General features: G+C 39.7%; 1 protein-coding gene across 1 annotated transcript in view; it reads left to right on the top strand.

Annotated features, from left to right (window-relative positions):
- Positions 1 to 1,289, top strand: part of DEX1 (defective in exine formation protein (DEX1)) — a 199,323-nt gene extending 198,034 nt beyond the window's left edge. Inside the window, exon 14 of the mRNA XM_087392435.1 lies at positions 717 to 1,289. Within this exon, the coding sequence (XP_087248561.1) occupies positions 717 to 1,037 (321 nt within the window). The 3' untranslated portion in view covers positions 1,038 to 1,289. The remainder of the gene's footprint in view (positions 1 to 716) is intronic.
- Positions 1,290 to 20,471: the final 19,182 nt, after the last annotated feature.

Here is a 20,471-nt window from a genome sequence, read left to right as displayed (position 1 = left end):
CGGACTGCCTCGCAACCATAGTTGCCAGGGAACACCCACCCAGCAGGTTGTAGGGCGACAGAAGCAGATCTCCGATATATTTCAAACATACCCTAGCGACCTGTGCTCACCTTTGAGACGTACCAGTAGCCTTCGCATTTTTCCAGGGGTACCCTTTTGTTTTCCAGTGTTTTCATCAGATATCGTAGAGGTGTGCTAGACACTTTTAGTTCCCTTACCAGGGGTATTTGAGCTCGATGTATTTCAAAGTTTGGTCGCATAGGCCTTTTGATCCTTGGCAGACATTAATACTCTTTTCTTCTCAAGGAAAACTTTGTTGCCAAGACAGTGCGTTTGTGTCCTTACATTTTTGTCTATCAAGGGCTTCTCCGGGAATCTGAAAGTTGTCATGATCTTAGTGGAGTCTGGAAAGAATGGATCTAGTTCAATTCAAGGCAAATTGTCTATTCAACCATTAGAAATACTGTTTAAAAGCTACTCCATTAAACACTGAGCAAACTTGTTTGAAGTTTCTTCCTTTTGTGTGCATGGATGGAATGCTTGGCCAGCAACTTGGCTGGTTGGTCAGCCAGGTAAACGAATGTGGATAGAAAATTAGATTACCCTGGCTTGGTTTTCCTTCTCGATCACCTCAAGTGTGTTAGTAGTTGGATGATATGCCCGCTGTCTGCATAAACTTGTGGAAAAAATCTAACTCATGTGTTGGATGTTTACAGGCCACACTTCTTGTACCCAGCAACTACTTGGGCCCCAGGCAGCTATCAGTGAACCAAATCATTGAGCAACCTGGAAGGAACCAGTTCAAAATGCCATGTGTTTCAGTGCGCACCACGGGGACTGTAACTCTAGAAATGGTTGATAAGCATGGGTTGTATTTTGTCGATGAATTTGCACTTACCTTTCATATGCACTATTATCGTTTGTTAAAGTGGCTGCTCTTTCTTCCTATGGTGGGAATGTTTTGTATTTTGTTATGGCTCCAGCCAAAGGATGGAGCTGCTTTGCCATCTTTCTCGAGGGATAGATATCAGCTTTGATCTTGAATTGTATTCTCATAAGTTTAGAGATATATTTTCCCTTTCAGCATTATTATGGTATCGTTCACAGAGGTTAGATTCTGAACGTTAGGCAATGATGCAGCATGCCATTTAGGTGAGCTGAAGAGAAATTCACAAAGACAACTATGCTGTTTTATCGAATTCCTTATGTCATGGGACCAAAGAGATATTTGTGCGGCCATGGATCTCTGAAGCTCGTTAGTGCTAGGAGGATAATTTACATTTTGGGTTGCTTTGTATATTGCATGTGGTTGAATTTTCTCATTTAAATGGTTGTTTTTGTAAAGGCATCACTAATTTGCAGTTGGAGTTTATTGCTCAGTTTGGACCTCATAATGAGATTCACAGCATAGTGACCTTGCAAAAGGTCATAATGTAGTTTTCCATAACACTTCACCTTTAAGGGTGTATGCTAAAATGGGACATAGTATGATATTAATCTGCACAAGGGAGATAGAATCTCTGCTCGTATGTACACTTGTCGTTTGCTAGATGATGCAAATGCCATGCTTATTCAATCTGCAAATCTTTAGTTGCAGGTTGAGTCTTTAGCATAATCATGTATTGAAATTTGTAGAAGACTCAATGCAACTATGAGTGTGACGTTGGTTTTAACAGTATTAACATGTGCTTGTCTGTGAAGCATTATCTTAGTAATTATTGTTTCCTAAGTTGCTTGCCTATTGGTAGCCCAAAATCCTTGCTTGAGGTCACACAGGTCTGTGTTTAAGCCTATGGTTTTTGCACAAATCATATGCTATACTCTAAGGATAAATGTGTATCGACAACTTTTGAAGATAAATCAATTGGATTGTCCTAAATTATGTGAGTTGATGAACAAAGGCTTCACCATAAAGCTTTCAAAATCCTTACTAAGGCTTTGGAAGATTCCATTTTATCGGAAAAATGGAATTTCCAAACTTTATTGTAGGTTTACTAGCGTATGATGGTTCTGACAATTTTTGTGTTCATTCATAATGCAAATACTTTTCATGAAGGAACTTATTAATGAACCTTTTTGCAGCATGTTATTATATAGTCAAAGTTTTCTTTAATTCGCCACCTTCCCTTCTCTTCTCTCCTATTTGGACATTGGCTAGTTAACTACGTAGCTGCACACCGTGCTCTACTATTCACCCATCTACTTGATGAGAGCTATCTTACTCATGCTTCACGTCTTAATTTCTTATCATGGCTAACCATCACATATATGATATCAATCCCCAAAGCATGTAAAAAAATTTAAGAAGTATACTTGCATGTTGAGCTTGTGTGGTATATATGATACAATTTGGTTATGTACTATGATAAAATGCAAAATTCCCTAACCCCCCCCCCCCCCCCCCAAAAAAAAAAACATTGATGGTGTTTGTTTATTAACAAGTCCTAAAAGGCCTACAAGACTAACTTAAATGTAAGGAGCTTTTAAACAGATTGTACAGGGAACTACAGGTTTATTATAGTGTTGTATATGCAAATGTAAATGGCATGTAATTGCAAGTGGGTTGGGTCATTGAGACCTTGAGCCCTCAGGTCCCTACGCGGAGGTTGTCATGAGTGATGTGAGCCATATGTGATGGATTGGGGTCCTATAGTGAGTAACTAATGTCTTTGGATCTTGTTAAAGTTTTTTTTTTGGTGTCTTGCTTTGCTTGGAGGTACAAACCTATAGGCATTGAGTGGCTTTTTGGCATAGTATCTATCCCAGATGGGATGGGTACATGTTGGGTTGACCTAATATCCTCTTTGAAGGTGCCTTATATTGGACTTGGAGTATGATTGTGAATAAAATTGAGTGAAATAATGATTCATTAACAAGTTTAAAAGGCCTACAAGACTAACTTAAATGTAAGGAGCTTTTAAAACGATTGTAGGGGGAACTACATGTTTATTATATTATTGTATATGCAAATGTAAATGGCATTGAATTGCAAGTGGGTTGGGTCATTGAGACCTTGAGCCCTTAGGCCCCCATGCCGAGGTTGTCATGAGTGATGTGAGCCATATGTGTGATGGATTGGGGTCCTATAGTAAGTAACTAATGTCTTTGGATCTTGTTGAAGTTTTTTCTTCGGTGTCATTTGCTTTGCTTGGAGGTATAAACCTATGGGCAATATGTGGCTTTTTGGCATTGTATCTATCCCAGATGGGATGGGTACTTGTTGGGTTGACCTAATATCCTCTTTGAAGGTGCCTTCTATTGGACTTAGAATGTGATTATGATTAAAACTAAATGAAAGAATGATTTATTAACAAGTCCTAAAAGGCCTACAAGACTAACTTAAATGTAAGGAGCTTTTAAAACGATTGCAGGGGGAACTATAGGTTCATTGTAGTGTTGTATATGCAAATGTAAATGGCATTAATTGCAAGTGGGTTGGGTCATTGAGACCTTGAGCCCTTGGGCCCCTATGCTAAGGTTGTCATTACCATATGTGATGGATCGGGGGTCTTATAGCGAGTAACTAATGTCATTGGATCTTGTTGAAGTTTTTTCTTCGGTGTCACTTGCTTTGCTTGGAGGTGTAAACCTATAGGCATTGTGTGGCTTTTTGGCATAGTATCTATCCTAGATGGGATGAGTACTTGTTGGGCTCATGGTCAACTTCCTCTTGTCTTAACATCGTCTTGTGGCCTATGCTCTAGGATGTTTGATGAGTTCTCATCCCTTGTGAAAACTCTAGTCTATTGTTAGGATAATTAGTTTGTGGGTCAAGAGTGCTTGTTAAAATTCGGTGACCTTTGACACAATGCTATGCATCTTTGGTTTTTAATTTTATCACCCATCATGCCTAAATAGTCTCTCCCTCTAATCGCATAGTATTTGGGGTTTCTTTGTAGATATTTGCTCCTCTGTCTCCACTTTCTATGTCACATAAGATGCATAATCTAAAATGCAACTTATGTCTTGTTGTTGTTACCTTTGTTGAGCTCATATCTCATCTCAATCTAGAAATTGTGGGAGGATGTGTGGAGCTAGCCCATGACTATTCACACAGTATTTGTGGTGGTTTAAAGGTACCTTGGTGCAAGTGAAAGATAGCTAAATGTTCACTTGCCCTGTTATCTCTAATGATATGGTGGAAGTTCTTTTCTAGACTAGCACCATCCCCTTAAATGCCTCCTTCCACTTGTTGATGGTCTTCATATGTGCTTTGCTTGGCAATGTGGTCTATAAATTGTCCTCTTTAGTGCACGCAAATTGTGGGATTCTTGGATAGAGCTACAAATGCATAATCTAAAATGCGACTTGTGTCGTGTTGTTGCCTTTGTCTCATATCTCATCTCAATCTAGAATTTGTGGGGGGATGTGTGGAGTTGGCCCATGGATATCAACATAGTATTTGTGGTGGTTTAGAGGTACATTGGTGCAAGTGAAAGATAGCTAAATGTGCACTTGCCTTGTTATCTCTAATGATATGGTGGAAAGTTCTTTTCTAGACTAGCACCATCACCTCCTCCCACTTTGTTGAGGGTCTTCATATGTACTTTTCTTGGTCATGCATTCTATAAATTGAACTTTAGTGCACACAAATTGTGGGACCCTTGGATAGAGCTACAAATGTTACTACTTGGTTAAGATGCTAGGGAGATGAACCCTTGGGTTGGCATGTAGATTTCCAATGTGAAACATGTAGAAGTGGAAAGCTAGCTCTTTGGCTAGCATTATTTTGTCTCCATGCCACTCATCTACTTGATGTATGTGCGCTTGTTGTGTCATAAGGTTAGAAAGAGGTTATTGTGGATAAGGCATAAGCAATTACATAGTGGAGATGATGTTGTTCAGATAGAAGCTTCAGAGATTTAGACCAAGTAGTAATGCATCCTTTGTAAGTGGTGTTCTTGTTTATGAGTGAACCTTTTGTAACCTACCAAAATGAGATCAATTGTTGGAATGGCAACCCACTACAAATCAATTGGATTAATTAGGGCATCAAAAGGAAAACATTCTATTCTATGCAAGATTCTTGCTCATATTCAAGTTTGTTCTCTTTTCTATTCAGTACACCTTGTTACTCTCCTCTTGCTCTTTCATTTGCAATCCACTCACATGTTGATTGGAAATTGCTCCTCTCCTTCCTTTCTTGCACATGTTGCTTTGGATGCCTCCCCTCCTATTCGACTCTTACTTTCTCATCGCATCTCTCCTCCCTATTTGCATTCATATTGCGTTCCATCTTCTTGCGATTGCCTCCATGATTTTTCATCATTGTCTCTGAACCTTGTCGCATCTTTCCTTCCTGCTTACATTCATATTGACTTCCACCCTCTTGCAATTGCCTCCCTCTTCTCTCTTCACCTTTCCCTAACTTGGTGGCTATTCAACTCTTCCCTCCTAACATTCCTAGCTTCATTGTAGCCTTTGGCACCTCTCTCTCAATCCTTTTTGTTATCCCTTTTCCTTCCTTATCCCCCATAATCCCCCTCATTGTAATCATTCGATACTCTTTCCTTTCCCCCATATCACTAGTTCTTTGTTGTGATAGGTGGTTTCCAAGTCCCCTTTCACATTAGCCACGCACTCCCCTCATCCAATCTCCTTTTTGTTACTCTCTTGCTACTTCCCTTTCACAACCCCCCTCTTCACTTCATCCCTTTCCTGCTACTTTCTTGCCAATGGCCTATCTGTCAATTTGCTACCTTTTATTGTTGGTTCATTTCTTTTCAAGGTGCTACTCATTTTTTCTCATATTTGGTGGTTGCAATTTGGTGATGTATATATATGCTGGAACATGTCCTAGCATGGAGTAACCTTTAATACCTCAAATTGAATTTGTTATTGATCATTGTGTAGAGATGCTACACTCTCCTTTAACTTTATTTCCCTCTTCATTCAGTTCACTATGTTTGTACATAGCTCCAAGTTATGGTAGTTCCAATGTAGTATCATTATTGATGTTTGTACAAGAATCATCCTACTAATGAGCAAGCAATAAACAAAGCCTCCCTCTATACATGTGTGCTTGGTAGTCATAAAGGTTTCAGATATCTAACTAAAGAAAGATAAATGATTTATAATAATAAATAAAGGAAACACACTAACACATGATTATTCTTCAAAATTTGGCTCTTTCTTAGCCCATTATTTGTCTAGCCTCTCAAGAGAGCTAGACAATATTATCAAGTCCATCGATGATTGCATTATTCTACTCCCATCTCTTTTTTGTACCTCATAGTTCTTGACACATCACTAGAGAAATTATTGTGAAGAAGAAAGTGGTCTTAACCCCTGTAGTTGGCCAATTCCATACAAAGAATGAGAATGACCGCATACATGGCCCCCTCATGCAAAGGACTAAGACTTGTAGTTGTTCTAGGAGCAATCACTACTTTCTTCCAACAACAAAGTTTGCTAGAGTCCAAAATGAGAAAATTCTAAGAGTGCACATCCAAGAGGATATACTATAGACAACACAAAAGGAAGAAGCATCATGAGTGTCCATGCATATTTTAGAGTGCTAGTTTATGGGTTGGTATGCCTAACGAAACAAGGTCCAACCCTGTGGCCTAGGTGGCCATGGACATGGGACTAGAGTGGGCCTTCCATATGGGCCAATATTCCTAGCAAAGGGGAAAAAAAGGGGTGCACACTAGGACATTTGTAAGCTTTGGGAAAGTTGATCAACAACCATCCTTAGTCAAATGAATAGTCTAGCTAATAAGAGTAGATACTAGTCGACATATGTAGGGTTGACTCTCTGCTTAGGCTAATCATGTTAAAAGAGGGATCTGCATCTTCCCCTCCTTTTTGAAACATTGAGAGCTTAGGAATCCCTTAGAAGAGACCAAGCAAAGCGATAAAGAGAGGGAGACAATAAGGCATCATGTAGCCCCCTTTTTGTACTTGTTTAGAGGAGCACTTTATTGACGTTGTGAGGTACTATAGGGGTGTTCATTTGTATTGAGACCAATCCTAGTTGGATTATTGTCGATATATGGTGATTTTGCTATCTATTTGGTTGTATGCTCTTACAAATCTATGTGTATTCTTTAGGTATACTTGTGTGCACATGTCAGTATTTGGGCTCTATCAAAATCTTCACATCTCCATCTTCAAAGTTATTCAAGTTTTTCAAAGATGTTACTGGAGCCTTAGCAATATTATTTGGTTCTAGATTACCTACATGATCTTGAGATAATTGAAAAAATTGGTTGAATATAGCTTCCCAAACAAATAGATAGAAGGTTGTGAATATGCATTTAAAGAGTGTCCCTTGTGAGTTAACCCGACCACCTTAGATTGTGTATATTGGAATACCATGGTGTTAATTTGGCAATGGGAAACATGTAGAGTTAGTAGACATGTTTTCTTAGATAAGATTCATCTCCATGCTTTGTGAAAATCTCTTGCAATTAGAATTAAATCTAATTGTGTATCACACACCTCTATGGATAATCTTGATCTCTTTAATGAAATTGGTGGCTTGAATCTTGCTCTAAGGAAGAAAATTTGATTACTAATGATCTTACAAAACTCAAGTAGAGATAGCCATCTTGACATGATTAAAGTTTAAAAAAATAAGAAGTAGATCGAGATGTCTTGTTTGAAGAGAAGGTTGGTGTTTCTTTTCTTTTTCTCTCAATTCAAAGTTTCATTGTCATGATAGTTTACGGTATTTATATGTTTAGATAGACTTCAAGATCATAGATGATTACTATCTTAGTTCTCTCCACCCCCCATAGTGTTAGAATAATCTAAGCATGGACCAGACAGAGTTCTGATACCATGTTAGAGTTGATAGTAACTGGATAGAGCCTAACCTTACAACCTAGGTTCCCAGGATTAGCAGCACTCAAGATAAAATACACGTGACGTGCACACAAGTCAACCCAACCAAAAACATAGGCTTGAAAGCATATGTAAATAGGAAAGATTTCACACTGATGAACACCCTCTTAGGACCTCATGTTAGCAATCTATTACTGTGGTAGAAGTACACAAAAGGGGGTTGTGTTTTACTCCTACCATTGTCGTCCTCTATTGCGCCCTTTCTTGGGACTTCAATATCTCTCAATGGAGGGAAGTGGGCCCCAAAGTTACTTTATATTGGAGTGAGGAATTCTACACTCTCCCCTTTATTGATTTGGTTGGCCTATAGGAGGGGCACTTGGTCTTTTTGTCCACCCCCATGACTACAATGGATAAAGGGAAAACTTCTAGTTTCCTTCACAGGCTAGCCTACTTGGTTGAACAAGCCTAGCTATTGGCTAACTTGCCTTACTGGCTCCTTTACTAGGCATACTAGCCTATATGGTTGGCCCACTATAGCCCCATGTTTGTGGCAACTAAGCCCACCAAGTTAGTACGTTGATATAGCCCATATGGTAGCCTATGCTATCACCCATATGGTTGTGTATCATGCACAAGATAGCATTGGACATCAACCACCCATGTGGCTCTCTCTACTTTCTCAAATCCACCCATGTGGCACATTCACCTTATGCCTAGTTTCTCATAGGTATCTTCTCTCCATGACCTCTTCATTTGGGAGCTCATGAGGTGTATCCTAAGACTCTGTTGGTAATCAATTGGGTGCTGGATCCACGCAATCAAAGGGGTGCCCATCTACTCTGTTAAAGGAACTCTGTGAAACAAGATAAAGACATGCTTGGACCTAGGTCCAACAACTTGAAACTCTAGCAGCTCCAAATCTCGCTATGCATCATTCATAAATAGCCACAGCCAACCTAGATCATAGATGCTATTATTCCATTAACCCCTTTTGGCATTACCAAGCCAAATCACAAACCTGTGAGAATCTTCTTGATATCCAAGCAGCACTATCAAGTCCATCCATAAGTGGATCACTATCTTGTGAATATCATTATTGAGCAAGGTATCCTTGAAATGAGAAATCATTTATCCAAATTTTCTACAATCACTCTAGAACTAGGAATAATTTTTCTACAAAGCAGTGAGCATGGAGGTTGGATTCAACTTGTCCAGTATTTGGGACTACCTTGAACTCTCAGAGCTATGTTGTGAGATCCATGTGGCTAAATAGGAATAACTTTTCTACGAAGCACTGAGCACAGAGGTTGGATTCAACTTGTTTAGTATTTGGGACTACCTTGAACTAGAAAACCTATGCTATGAGATCCATGAGGATTCCTTCCAAAAACTCTAGATTGCTCCCAATTTTATTCAAAACCAAAATCTATGTGAGCTCCATTTTTGAATATTAAGTCCCTTAGGTGATCTACAAATCTCTTATTCCTATTGCTCTGTAGTTATCATAGGTATGGGTCTAGCTCTTACTCTCTCCACATCCCTAACATAGCTTGAGGATGTTTAAGAGTATTTGTAGCCATAGCTACTTGTCGATGATTTCCAATTGCCACCATAGTTATAGATCAAATTTTGTCTCTTATTTGGAATCATATTGCTCCAATAGTCCAATTTTGAGTTTTTGTGCTCCCTAAGGAGGGAATTTTCCAAGTCTGAAGAGGAGTTATTGTTTTCATCCTCATCATGCCAATCATTGCCAATTGTTGTTCCTCATCCTTATCACCACCATAACATCTTCTTTTATCATTTTAATTTGAGGGGCTTCCAATTGAACTCAAGGAAATATTATGTGTGGGCTTATTTCATAATATGTTATACAGAGTATGCTTGGTTTGGACATTTTCAGCACTATCTAGCCAAGTTGAGCTAGCTTTATTTCCCTTGCTCAATTTCATATTTTTGGCATGTAGGCGCAACTCCAATGATGCAAAAATGAGCCAAGCTAAGCCTAATTTTTGACATTACAAATTCTCATGTACATATTTTAATTTTTTAACATTAGAGGCTTAGCGTAAGCATATTAACTAAGGTGGGAAAAGACAACTTTCTTTTTAGATAAAGAAAGCTATTTTGGAAGTGGCTTGTGGGGATTTACCTTGATTCATTAATAGGGAAGAGCTACATGAACATTGTATGATTTTTTCTTAGAATTTATTAAATCAATCAAAATTCAAATACATAGGAGGTGGAAGGAGAGCACCAATTCTGTAGGTGGAGATTGCACCTAGCACGCTTGTTCTGTCTCTCATGTTTGTGAGTTTTGAAAGTTCTTTTGTAGTTTTGTATAGTATTTGCTGTGTTTTTCAAGGATTTGTAGGCTCCACAAGTGTTTCTCATCATAGTGGTATCAGAGCAAGGATGCGTTGGTCTGTAGCACAGGAAGCTCACGGCCTTGCAAGCAGAAAAGTGTTTCTCTACACACGAATAACAGACAAGTCATAGGAGGAAAGTCATTGTAGAAAGGACTAAGAGCATTTCGTATTTCAAAGAAAAAGGAAAGTAAAGACAATTGCTCAAACTCTGTTACTAAAAGCCCCCCAAGGTTCACTTAAAGTAGAGGGGGCTCCCCCTACAGAGATGCCAAGGACCTTAAGACATTCGGCAAGGGAAAGAAAATTAGTATTACAAGTTGTAATTGCAAACTACAAAACACAGCTAATGCCTCACAAGGGCAAACTGCATTGCTTCTCTAAATCTCAAATTTTGCCTCACAAGGGCAAATTGAAACCAACACAACTTAGTTTAACAATAGTGACAAGCAACCACAATTCACTACAAGTGATGAACATGCATCAAACAAGCAATTAACAAGGTCCTATGACCCTCATGCAATCTCTACACCAAGGGCATACAACCAACTTTCTATTTTGACTTTGCACAAAAGCGAAAGGCGAGCAATACACAATTAAAAAGGGTGTCACTTCTCTTGAGTGATTGAGGAGACCTTGTGACACAAATGCATACCTTGAAATGACCCCAAATTGCTTTTCTTTTTGGACAAAGAAATGCTCATGTGCTTTATAATGAAGGGTATCTCAATTTGAGATAGTGCACTTTGCACTCGTACCTATGGTACCTACAAAGATATGCTCCACAATTTGAAACAAAAGAGACATAAATCCTCATACCCATGTATCGTGTCCTTTTCTTGTTTCTTCAGATCTTTACCACAAACCAAAATTTGATACCATGTAAAGATTTTAGGAGAGTCGGGGAGGAGACTTCTTTATGACTTTCTTCTTTATGAAAGTATCTTCTTCTTCTTACTTGCAAAAGCCACAAAACACAATATACATAAAAGAGATGTACATAGTACATCTTTTTAAGTTTTCTATAAACATAGTATCCATGGTCCATAACGTGAATCCAAGAATGATGACACAAATGAATGTCTCTTCATAATGTAGCACATGCTTAGTTTTGTGTGATGATAGGAGATGCTACAAGTTCTAGCAATGTTTGGTATGTTGATCCTAGAGCCTCTAACCAAGTGACCACTATGTGGTGAGTGATTTAGAGAGATTAAGGATTTGGAGAAACCAGCTTATGCAAAAGTATGAGATGATATTGCGTCGCATATTGGAAATGTGTGTAGAATTATCTTGTGACAATTGATAAAACTTGCATCGTCCTTGAGCGTAACCATTCTCTTAATGCAAGGTTGCTACTCTTATTTACTATAGATGTGGCATAGTTAGGTTCTCTCTCATGTGTGAACAGCTACCCTAACAAATGACGGCTGCACATCGATGGTCTTGATTGATGACAAGAGTCGCACTCGAACATCCTCTATGGTCACAAAGGCTGGCAACCAGCCTATGGACCCTACGATTCCTCAAGTTGCTTCCTCATCAACTAGGCATGTACCCTAGATCTATTTGTGTTACACCCAAGAAGGATAAGGTTCAAACCTTAGCTACATCAAACACACATAGAGGCAAGTGCTCATGCTGGCTCCCTAAGGACTTAAATACTGATTCCTATTCCTAGGTTCCGTTAAGAAAGAGCCAAGTACAATTCCATCTAACCACTCTCCCGTTGCATCCATGCAAGCTAAAGCTATAGGCCCGAGGAGAAAGAATGCACACAAACACGAACCAACAAAAGGGTAGTGAAGGTGCTAGTCTAGATGGATCCCAAAGTGGTTGTTGGAAGCTTAGGTATTCTATCAGGGCAACAACTTCATATGGGTGCCTAAAGCACACACCTTTTCAGGTGATAGCATGTGACATCCTACATCATCTGTGACCCAAACCCTAGTAGTTACACAAGAATCTACCTCCCAAAGAGAGGTAGCAACAAAAGAACCTACTATTGGGGTTTTAAGGGTTAATATAGCAAAGGTGAAGCCATGAGACACACCCTTGTATCCCCGAGTCATTATGGTATAGGAATCGGTGGGTATACACACACACACACACACATAAGCGCACATACAAACACACATAGACATATAACAAGAACCTATCCCTAAAAGGGGGCTGGTAACACAAGAACCTACTTCACTCAAGGCAAAGATCGAGGCTTGATGGGTTTCGAAGCACCCCGCACCACAAGTAGCTTCAGCATCAACGTCTACAAAGGTCACATACACGGCAGACCCATAAGGACCTGTTGTTATTCCTATGCCACTAATATCTAAGGCACAAGACAAAGCTTTGGCCGAGACACTTGGAAACCAATGGAATCCTAAGGTCTATGCCAAACTGCAAGCAGCGCTCGAGTGATTGGAAGTTAGTACCAACGGACATGCAACACCACTTTTACAAGCTTCATGCACACTCTTCATAGGCGCAATGAGCAAATACGATCCCTGGAGAAATGCTAGGTGCTTCCAGACTTAACGCTTCCAATCCACCATCCATCCACCAGGTCTAGGTGAAAATAGCAACTCTAAGTCTTAGGTGAGAATAGAGCATGGCCAAGTCAGCCTTCATCATGCACATATCAATCTGCCATCTTGTATTAATTCAATCCATCCCAATTAGGTGACTAGGCTTTGTGTGTTCACTCACAATTCCACACCACATCAGATGTAGTTGCACGCACTGAGATGCAATGCATCAGGGTTAGTTAGACAGTTACAATCATAAGTCGTTGCTATAACATTAACATGGCGAGAGTGATAACTCAATGATTGCTTCAGTCACTCCTGTACAGATAACACAAAAACTTCTTGCCTACTGTGCTAAAAATAACACCAATCGTCGGTGCTTTAATTAATGCTATCCGTTGCTATAATGATAAAGCACCCACCTCTTATGCAGTGGACAAAGAGAGGAGATCAAGAACAAGGATCGGGATCTCTTAAGATAGCAACAAGAGGAACAAGAGAGGCTTCGAGTAGAAGAGAAGTAGAAAAAGGTAGCAAAATTACAGCAAGGGTGGGAATACTGGCTCAAGTGACCGACCGGTCCAAATGAGCACATAATGGACTTGATCTAGGATTCTCAAGAGCCTAACCCCCCACCGCCTACTCAGCAGCCAGGAGCAGCTCAAGGGCAGATGCTTCCCCAAGCCCGCTTCGTCCTAAACTTGTACTAACAAACCATGGAGTATTGTACATTGAATGCATACACCTCCACTGAAGGGTATAGGATCTGATCCGTCATGATTGCAACATAGATATAGAGGAGCTGGCCTTCCTGTAGTGAATCAATGCTCTCACTATGGCTGCACAAAATGGTCTAAATCGGTGCTAGGAGGATTTTAGGCTACAACATTAGGAGATGCCAGCTTCGACAAACAACAACCACGCTACAAAAAGAGCACATAGATCGCCTGGTAGTCAAAGCATCTGGACTATAGGAGGCAGTGGAAATTGGCAAGAAGCTCAAGAAGGAGCTGTTATAGATGTAAGAGGCTCTCACAATAGACGGATAGACTCTAAGCCAACTTTGAGGCAGTGCGGCAACAAGCAAGCGACTCTAGACCAACTGTTAACAACATGCTCGGGTCATGGAGGAAAAGCAGGTGCTGGAGCTATAGGTCCAACAACAAGCCACCCTAATTAGAGCAACTCCATGCAATTGTCCAGCGAAGAGAGCAAGGCATTCAAACATTGTAGGTGGACCTTCAAACGGCATTGTCTTCTTCCCCTCTAGCACGAGACCCCGATCAGGTCCACGACAGGTTGCTGGAAGCATTGTCCCATGCTTCCACCCTCTACTTCACACCACACACAGTCCATGACATATAAACTTACTGGTCTACACACTCACAGCTGTACTACTCCCCCACAACATCAATTTAGAGCATACACTAACACTGCATGACCTCGATGAGGCCTTCCTCCACTCCATCATCCAAGCACACCCTCTCCTAGTAATGGCCTACTTCCACAAAGATTTATTTCTGGATGTAGATATGGATATCCTGACTCTCTGTTACCACCCCTATCATCTACAATTTTATGGCATCGTGAGTGCTCGGACTCGGCCAACTATCTTATGGGAGCTAGTAAAGCCTAACACCCTAGAAGACCAACCTTGTACTCAAAAATGATCTAGCGAAGTCTGTAATGGATGCAGGTGTGCGGTCGTAGCACTGAAGATGAATATGTTTCCACTGCTTGTTCAAGGAAGTAAACAAATGGTATCCACCGACCAGCATCAGTGTTCTATATAGTAATATTATGCAAGCCCTCCAGAATATGCTTCAGAATGGCATTAGCCAGTTTGATGAGTCCCATCATAGCTTACCGCACAAAAGTCCATGACCACAATATAGACTTAGCCTAGGATCTTTTCTGTCTTCCCCACCTCCACCTTCCCCCTCACACCACGAGATAGCACCGGGCATAGGCCCAAGCTCCACTATCACAGGCACTCACCCAAGCATGGGCACTACCACACAACCATCCAATTCATAGCACAGAGCAGGGGACAGGGCAGCTTGTCGATGGAGAAAGACAAGAGGACATGTGTACAAAAGACTGGTATAATATTCTACCCATGCTCTTCTTGGATATTGAAGGGCCGTACGAAGAAGAACCAGAGGAAGAAGTGGTACAGCAGCCCCTTGAAGGGTAGGACCAACTGCAGGACTCCACACCTGACCATGAAACATGGTATGAGGCCTTAACCTCATTCAGATTGGACGAGGATGTGGCATATGTAAAGAGATGGTGGAAAGGAAAGCTGCAGAGCTTTCATCTCTCTAGGAAAGATATCATGGAGGTGAGAGCCCTTGCAAAGCTCATTCAGCATAGCTTTCGCAAGTGGTAGCAAGAACACAATTGGCATACTTGGGGAGGCTACACCCGATCAGATTATAATATGGTACCCAAGGGAGAGAATGATGCGGGTCTCCAACCTCAATGGAGATTCCAGTTTTTTAGGCATGCAGCATTTTGGACAACATATTGTTGCCGGGGCTCGAATGCTGAATTGACCCAACCTTTATGCCACTATGCTGATGCTGGAGTCGGCTTGATTTTGAGAAGATGCAAGAAGTGGATCCTAAAATCGCGTACGATTTCCCACGCTTTGATTTTCTAGAAGTTTGCTCTTCTCTAGCTTTTGCCACCCAGATGGAAGATTTCACTTGACATTTGCATCAGTACGGATCTAGCCGTTGTAGCCAGCATGCATTTTTTTTGGCTATTGATCATTTTCCTAAGGGACCTACTAGCTCATAACTTACAAATGGAAGAGCACCACAAGCAGCTGCAACAAGTAGAGATCGTCCTCAATTTGAACAAGGGCCCTTCATTCCCTCAAGTAATGTGGCTTTATGTACGTGTTAGAAATCTTCATGGGCATCACATACAAGTCTGAGAAGATATGTTTATCGAGACACATTTTTGGAAACCTCTCCCTCCATTTTGCTACATATCCCACTAGATGTTCGACCGCTATGCACTGGACACAATCCACGGATGGATTGTGATTAGGAAGGGTGGCATGTTAACAGCCATTGAGCAAGTTAATGGATCTGGCCCATCCAAACCGCAAGGGTTTTGAGCCACAGGCTCCATTTTGAAGTAGTCACCAGGATCACCAATTTTCCCAAATTGGTAAGGATAACACAAGAGTCATTTGGATTCCTATATGGATAACATGAGCAATCTGGAGACAAAGGAAATATTGAGAGAATTAGCATATGACTTGGTGCCATTTGGGCCTAAATGATGGTAACAAGAGAGAGAGAAAGTGGTACAAGGAATAGGGTTGGTCCTCCCTTCAAAAGGTGACTTGTATAAAAGGCCAAGTGTTTTACTTTGGTCTTCATAGTGTGACTTCAAAGAATGGAATAGAAGATCTCTTTCCTCTCGTTCTCTTGCATTGAGTTTTTTTGTTGTTCCTTCTGAGTTGCCTTGGGATTGCCACTACTCCCTCACTCCCATCCCTCTCCCTCATGCTCTTCTTTCCCTTCTTTCTCCCTCCTCACTTACCCTTTTCCCATGGAATCACTTGCACACAATCTGGTAGATGCTTGGGTGACACAAGTGGGATTTTTGTGCATACGAAGTTCCCACAAGGATTTGTTTGAGAGTAGAGGCTTCAACGGCATTCCCCAAGATCCCCATGACATGTGAGTTACTGCCGAAGACTACACAGTTCCATCACAGCTCCATCATTACCTTCATCATATCCTACTTAATCATCATAAGCTCCATTAGGTTCATTAGAAGATCCATCTAGCTCATCACAAGCTCCACAAGGATCAATTTCCTTTCATGCAACAATCAAGTAGGCACCTTTATTTTTTATGAGTTTAATATTTATTCCTCTATGCTCTTCCATGATCAAGCAAAAATATGCCATTTTCTAACACTGTACAATAGAAAATTATTTGGGTAGTTGGGCACTTTCCAACTGACCAAATCACTTTCTATTGTACATTCTACATGAGTGAATGTTTTCCACAATTTTCTATTTGAGAATCAATTGATTTGGATATCTTTTGCATTGTTTTCTATTTCTTAGATTGAGAGGTTTCCACATTGTTTGCTTCTAGATCTAATGCATAGACTCAAACATGCATCATGAAGTTTGAAATAGAGTGAAACTATTTTTAAGGAGATAAAGGAATGCTCAGAAGGCTCCTGGTTTGGCCATCCCTAACGCACCCTTCCAGAGGCTAGTGAAGGAAGTTTGTGATTTTTGGAATATGGGCTTTAGATGGTAAAGATTAGCTATATCTACATTTTAACAGGCTAAAGACAAACTTTTTTATTGATTTCTTTTATGACACAATTCTAGGCTCATTCTCATAGGGTTGAAATTATGATTAAGGAAACATATACTCTTAAAAAGTGCTTTACAACAAATATGAGAAGCTACTCCACCATATAAATTGGATAGATCTAAATATGAGGGATATACTACTTATATCACCTGTAAGGAGGACAACACATGAAGATATAAAAGTAGAGAAAGTGACACATAATGTAGCCACTAGAGTCAATGTGGCATATGAAGAGGATCTAAGGTAGCAGAGCTAGACTATATCTAGAGGGCTGGTGGATGAGACTCTTGCACAAGAGGTGATGATTCTACAAAGTTTAAGGGAACTTGGGCCAAAATTTGTGCTTAATCTAGAACATTTGAATTTAGTCAGAGAATTTGACCTAGGAAAGCTTTTTTTGCATTCATTACATCTTCCTTAAACAAGCTTCAAGGTTTCATGTATGCTATGAGTTTAAATATTTGTGTGAATCTTTTATTGCAAAGTTTCTCCATGTGTGGCACCACACGTGGATGGCATACCTTGATTTCCCCCCTCCTAGAGACTTGATTCATCCCTCCATACATATGTGTGTGTCTAGACTTTGTATGGTTAGGATGGGCACCCCATTTGATGATGCTCATGCCTTGCGCATGGATAGATTGGAGTATAGGTGTTGAGAGGGAAGGGTGAGAGCAAGAGAGTGAGTTGAGAGAGTTGTATGTTTCTTTTATTTTCTAGCTATTGTTGACCTTAGGCTAGTCTAGATTTTAGGTTGTTTTCCATTATAGGATAGGTTCATTTTTGTCGATTAGTTTGCTAGATTTTAGTTACTAGTTTTTTGCCTCCTATGTGGCTTTCATTGCCATGCAGATTCCTGATTTGTTGTGAGGCCATGCTAGATGTTGGATTGCTTCCTTTTCTACCTCTACTTTCATGGTGCCCGACAATGAATGTCTGGAGCTACAATCGGCCTATTGCCTACTACACTCTCTATCTTGTTAGCTCTTGTTCATGCCTAGCTCTATGGCTCATTGTCTCTTACTAGCTTTGCCCATTGCCTTGCTATTGGCTCGGTTACTGCTAGCCATCTCTCTTTGCTTATTGCCTGATGCTTTACTACTTGATTGAACACCAACTCGTGCTCACATCTCCTCACGAGATGCATTGCTTCCTTGCTCAAAAAATTCTAAGTACATTTTTGATACGTAAGCTATTGGGATGTGTACATGAAAATGAAAGACCACATCATAGCATTTACAAATAGGTCACATGAATAGTTTTCCTCCACGTGTATTATTTTTCTACCACATAGCCAAGCTATTTATCTCCATCCGCTATAGTGTTGCTAACAACAGTTCCGGTTTCTAACTCATTGATGTTTATAGGTTGAGTGGATGCTCACCCTTTTGCCCTCTACTTTTTGCTGAGCATGTTGCATAGGATTTAGCTGCTGAGTGTTATTTTTATGGCCTTTTGGATTTCCTGACCATCATTTTGATTCTGTAGTCATACCTGCATTTTGTTTGGTCTTGCGAGCATCATAATTATGATGCCTTGCTTGCCCAAAACGTTCATGCTCTAACATAGATGAGTCTAATATTAAAGAGCATGCAATTCTCACACTTTAAAGCTAGTTCTATAGCTATTCCACTCTTGTTTGTAGCAGTTTCCCTCTGCAGGAGTCTTCTTCTTAAAGTTATGCATCAAAAGGTCTAGTTTGGGCTTTTTCAAGTCCAAACATGGCAAGGATCCTAGGTGGCAAAGATGTTTTTGAATGCCACATCTTGGTTCTACATTATTTGTCGATAGATGTGTGTAATAGATTTTTGTTTTATCCTTTGGATTGCATCCCCTTTGTGAAATGTACTTTTGTTAGGATTGGTTTGGGGTTGTCAGTCAATTGATTGTACATTCATTGTACCTTTTTTAGCCCCTTTCTTATTTTTTTTCAAATTTGCTTGCTAATTAACTTTCCACAGAGAATATTTCAGTGTGATAAGTGTTTTTTCTGAACACATTGGTAGATCATCTGCATTACTATGTAATGTATTTGATGATTATTTAGGCTTTTTGCTATGTCTATCAGTGGATTTTGAGATGGCTTCACTCGTGTCACCATCTAGTTTGGAGACCTATCTTTCTTATTCTACTTCAATCATTTCTCAATCCTCCTTAATTAAAGCTTCAATCATTGCAACATCATATAACTTTGTTATATTTTTGCAACTATAATGATCGATTTTCTTTTTAATTTCTTCATGCAATCCTTTGGTAAAACTTTTGATGAACCGTTGCTCTATTAGTGAGTGATTCTGTCTACAATAGTGCTTTGTAGCTTGTTGAAACAATATGTCATTGTATCTCAATTCTTTTTAACTACCCTTGGCAACATCAATCTCTAAATCTCTTTGTTTAATCTTTCATGATTGCTAAAATTTGTCGATAATACATTTTGATTGAAATCATAATTTTTGCATCAGTGTGAATACAAATTTTGGTATAAAATATTGTTATAGCATGGGCCATGAGTTTTTATTTCCACATCCATTTTGAGATACCAATCAAATGGTTCTTCTATGAGAGCTTGTGGGAATAGTTTAAATAATATTTATTCTACCTTAAGGTGTCTCCCAATCATTTCTCCTCAAATAAAGCAATGAATTCTTTAGTACTACCTTTGCCTAAGAACTCATGAATGCAAGTGGATCATGTTGTGTGCCAACTTCTTGTGGGGTTGACTCCAATTGTTCCATTGTATTGCTAATGTAATGTCTATGTATTGGGGGCAGTACTTTAGAATCAGATCCCATATTGGTTCCATTGGGGGTAGTCCTCTAGAATATGATCATATATTGGCTCCATTGTGGTGGTTAGGTACTTTGTTTTGTAGGAGAGTTATCAAGTACAAGGACTGTAATTCAATACTACTAGTTAACCTTAACCTAATTATGATAAACAAGGTAATAGTTTGTCAAATTTATTTATAGCGGATAATCAAAATTCTTGATGTGTCAATTGACTTGCATGAATTTGCTTGAAGTGACAAAAATGATCATAAAATCTCATTAAATGGGACTATAGTCTTATTGTCTCCATTTTTTACTAGTATTTTCATTTGATTGATGGTCCAACCTCCACCTTGTTTGACCATGTGTCACACCACCCTTGTTGAAATCAATCTGTGGAGTGTGTACTTGCCAACCCCCTATATTGTCAAAATTATATGGGTGGGGTCTGCATTGTCTTACCCCTTATATTGTGAAAGGTTTTGCATTTGTGATCAATTTTCATTTCCCTTAGTTGGGTCTCACAATTCTAGTTGTGATATCATATTTGTTGTGCTCTATCCACCCCACTCTACATTGCTCCACTAGTTGCCTTGTCACTTGTGTGCTAATATACCTTAGTCTTATGACCCCTTGGTTTTGTCGTTTCTTTTGTGATCTAAT

The sequence above is a fragment of the Dipteris shenzhenensis genome, chromosome 21 (assembly GCF_047967505.1).
Source record: "Dipteris shenzhenensis isolate YYH24624 ecotype China chromosome 21, Dip_SZ_1.0, whole genome shotgun sequence".
Lineage (NCBI taxonomy): Eukaryota > Viridiplantae > Streptophyta > Polypodiopsida > Gleicheniales > Dipteridaceae > Dipteris > Dipteris shenzhenensis.
The sequence above is the reverse complement of the archived record's forward strand: the minus strand, read 5'-3'. Positions and strand labels throughout refer to the sequence as shown.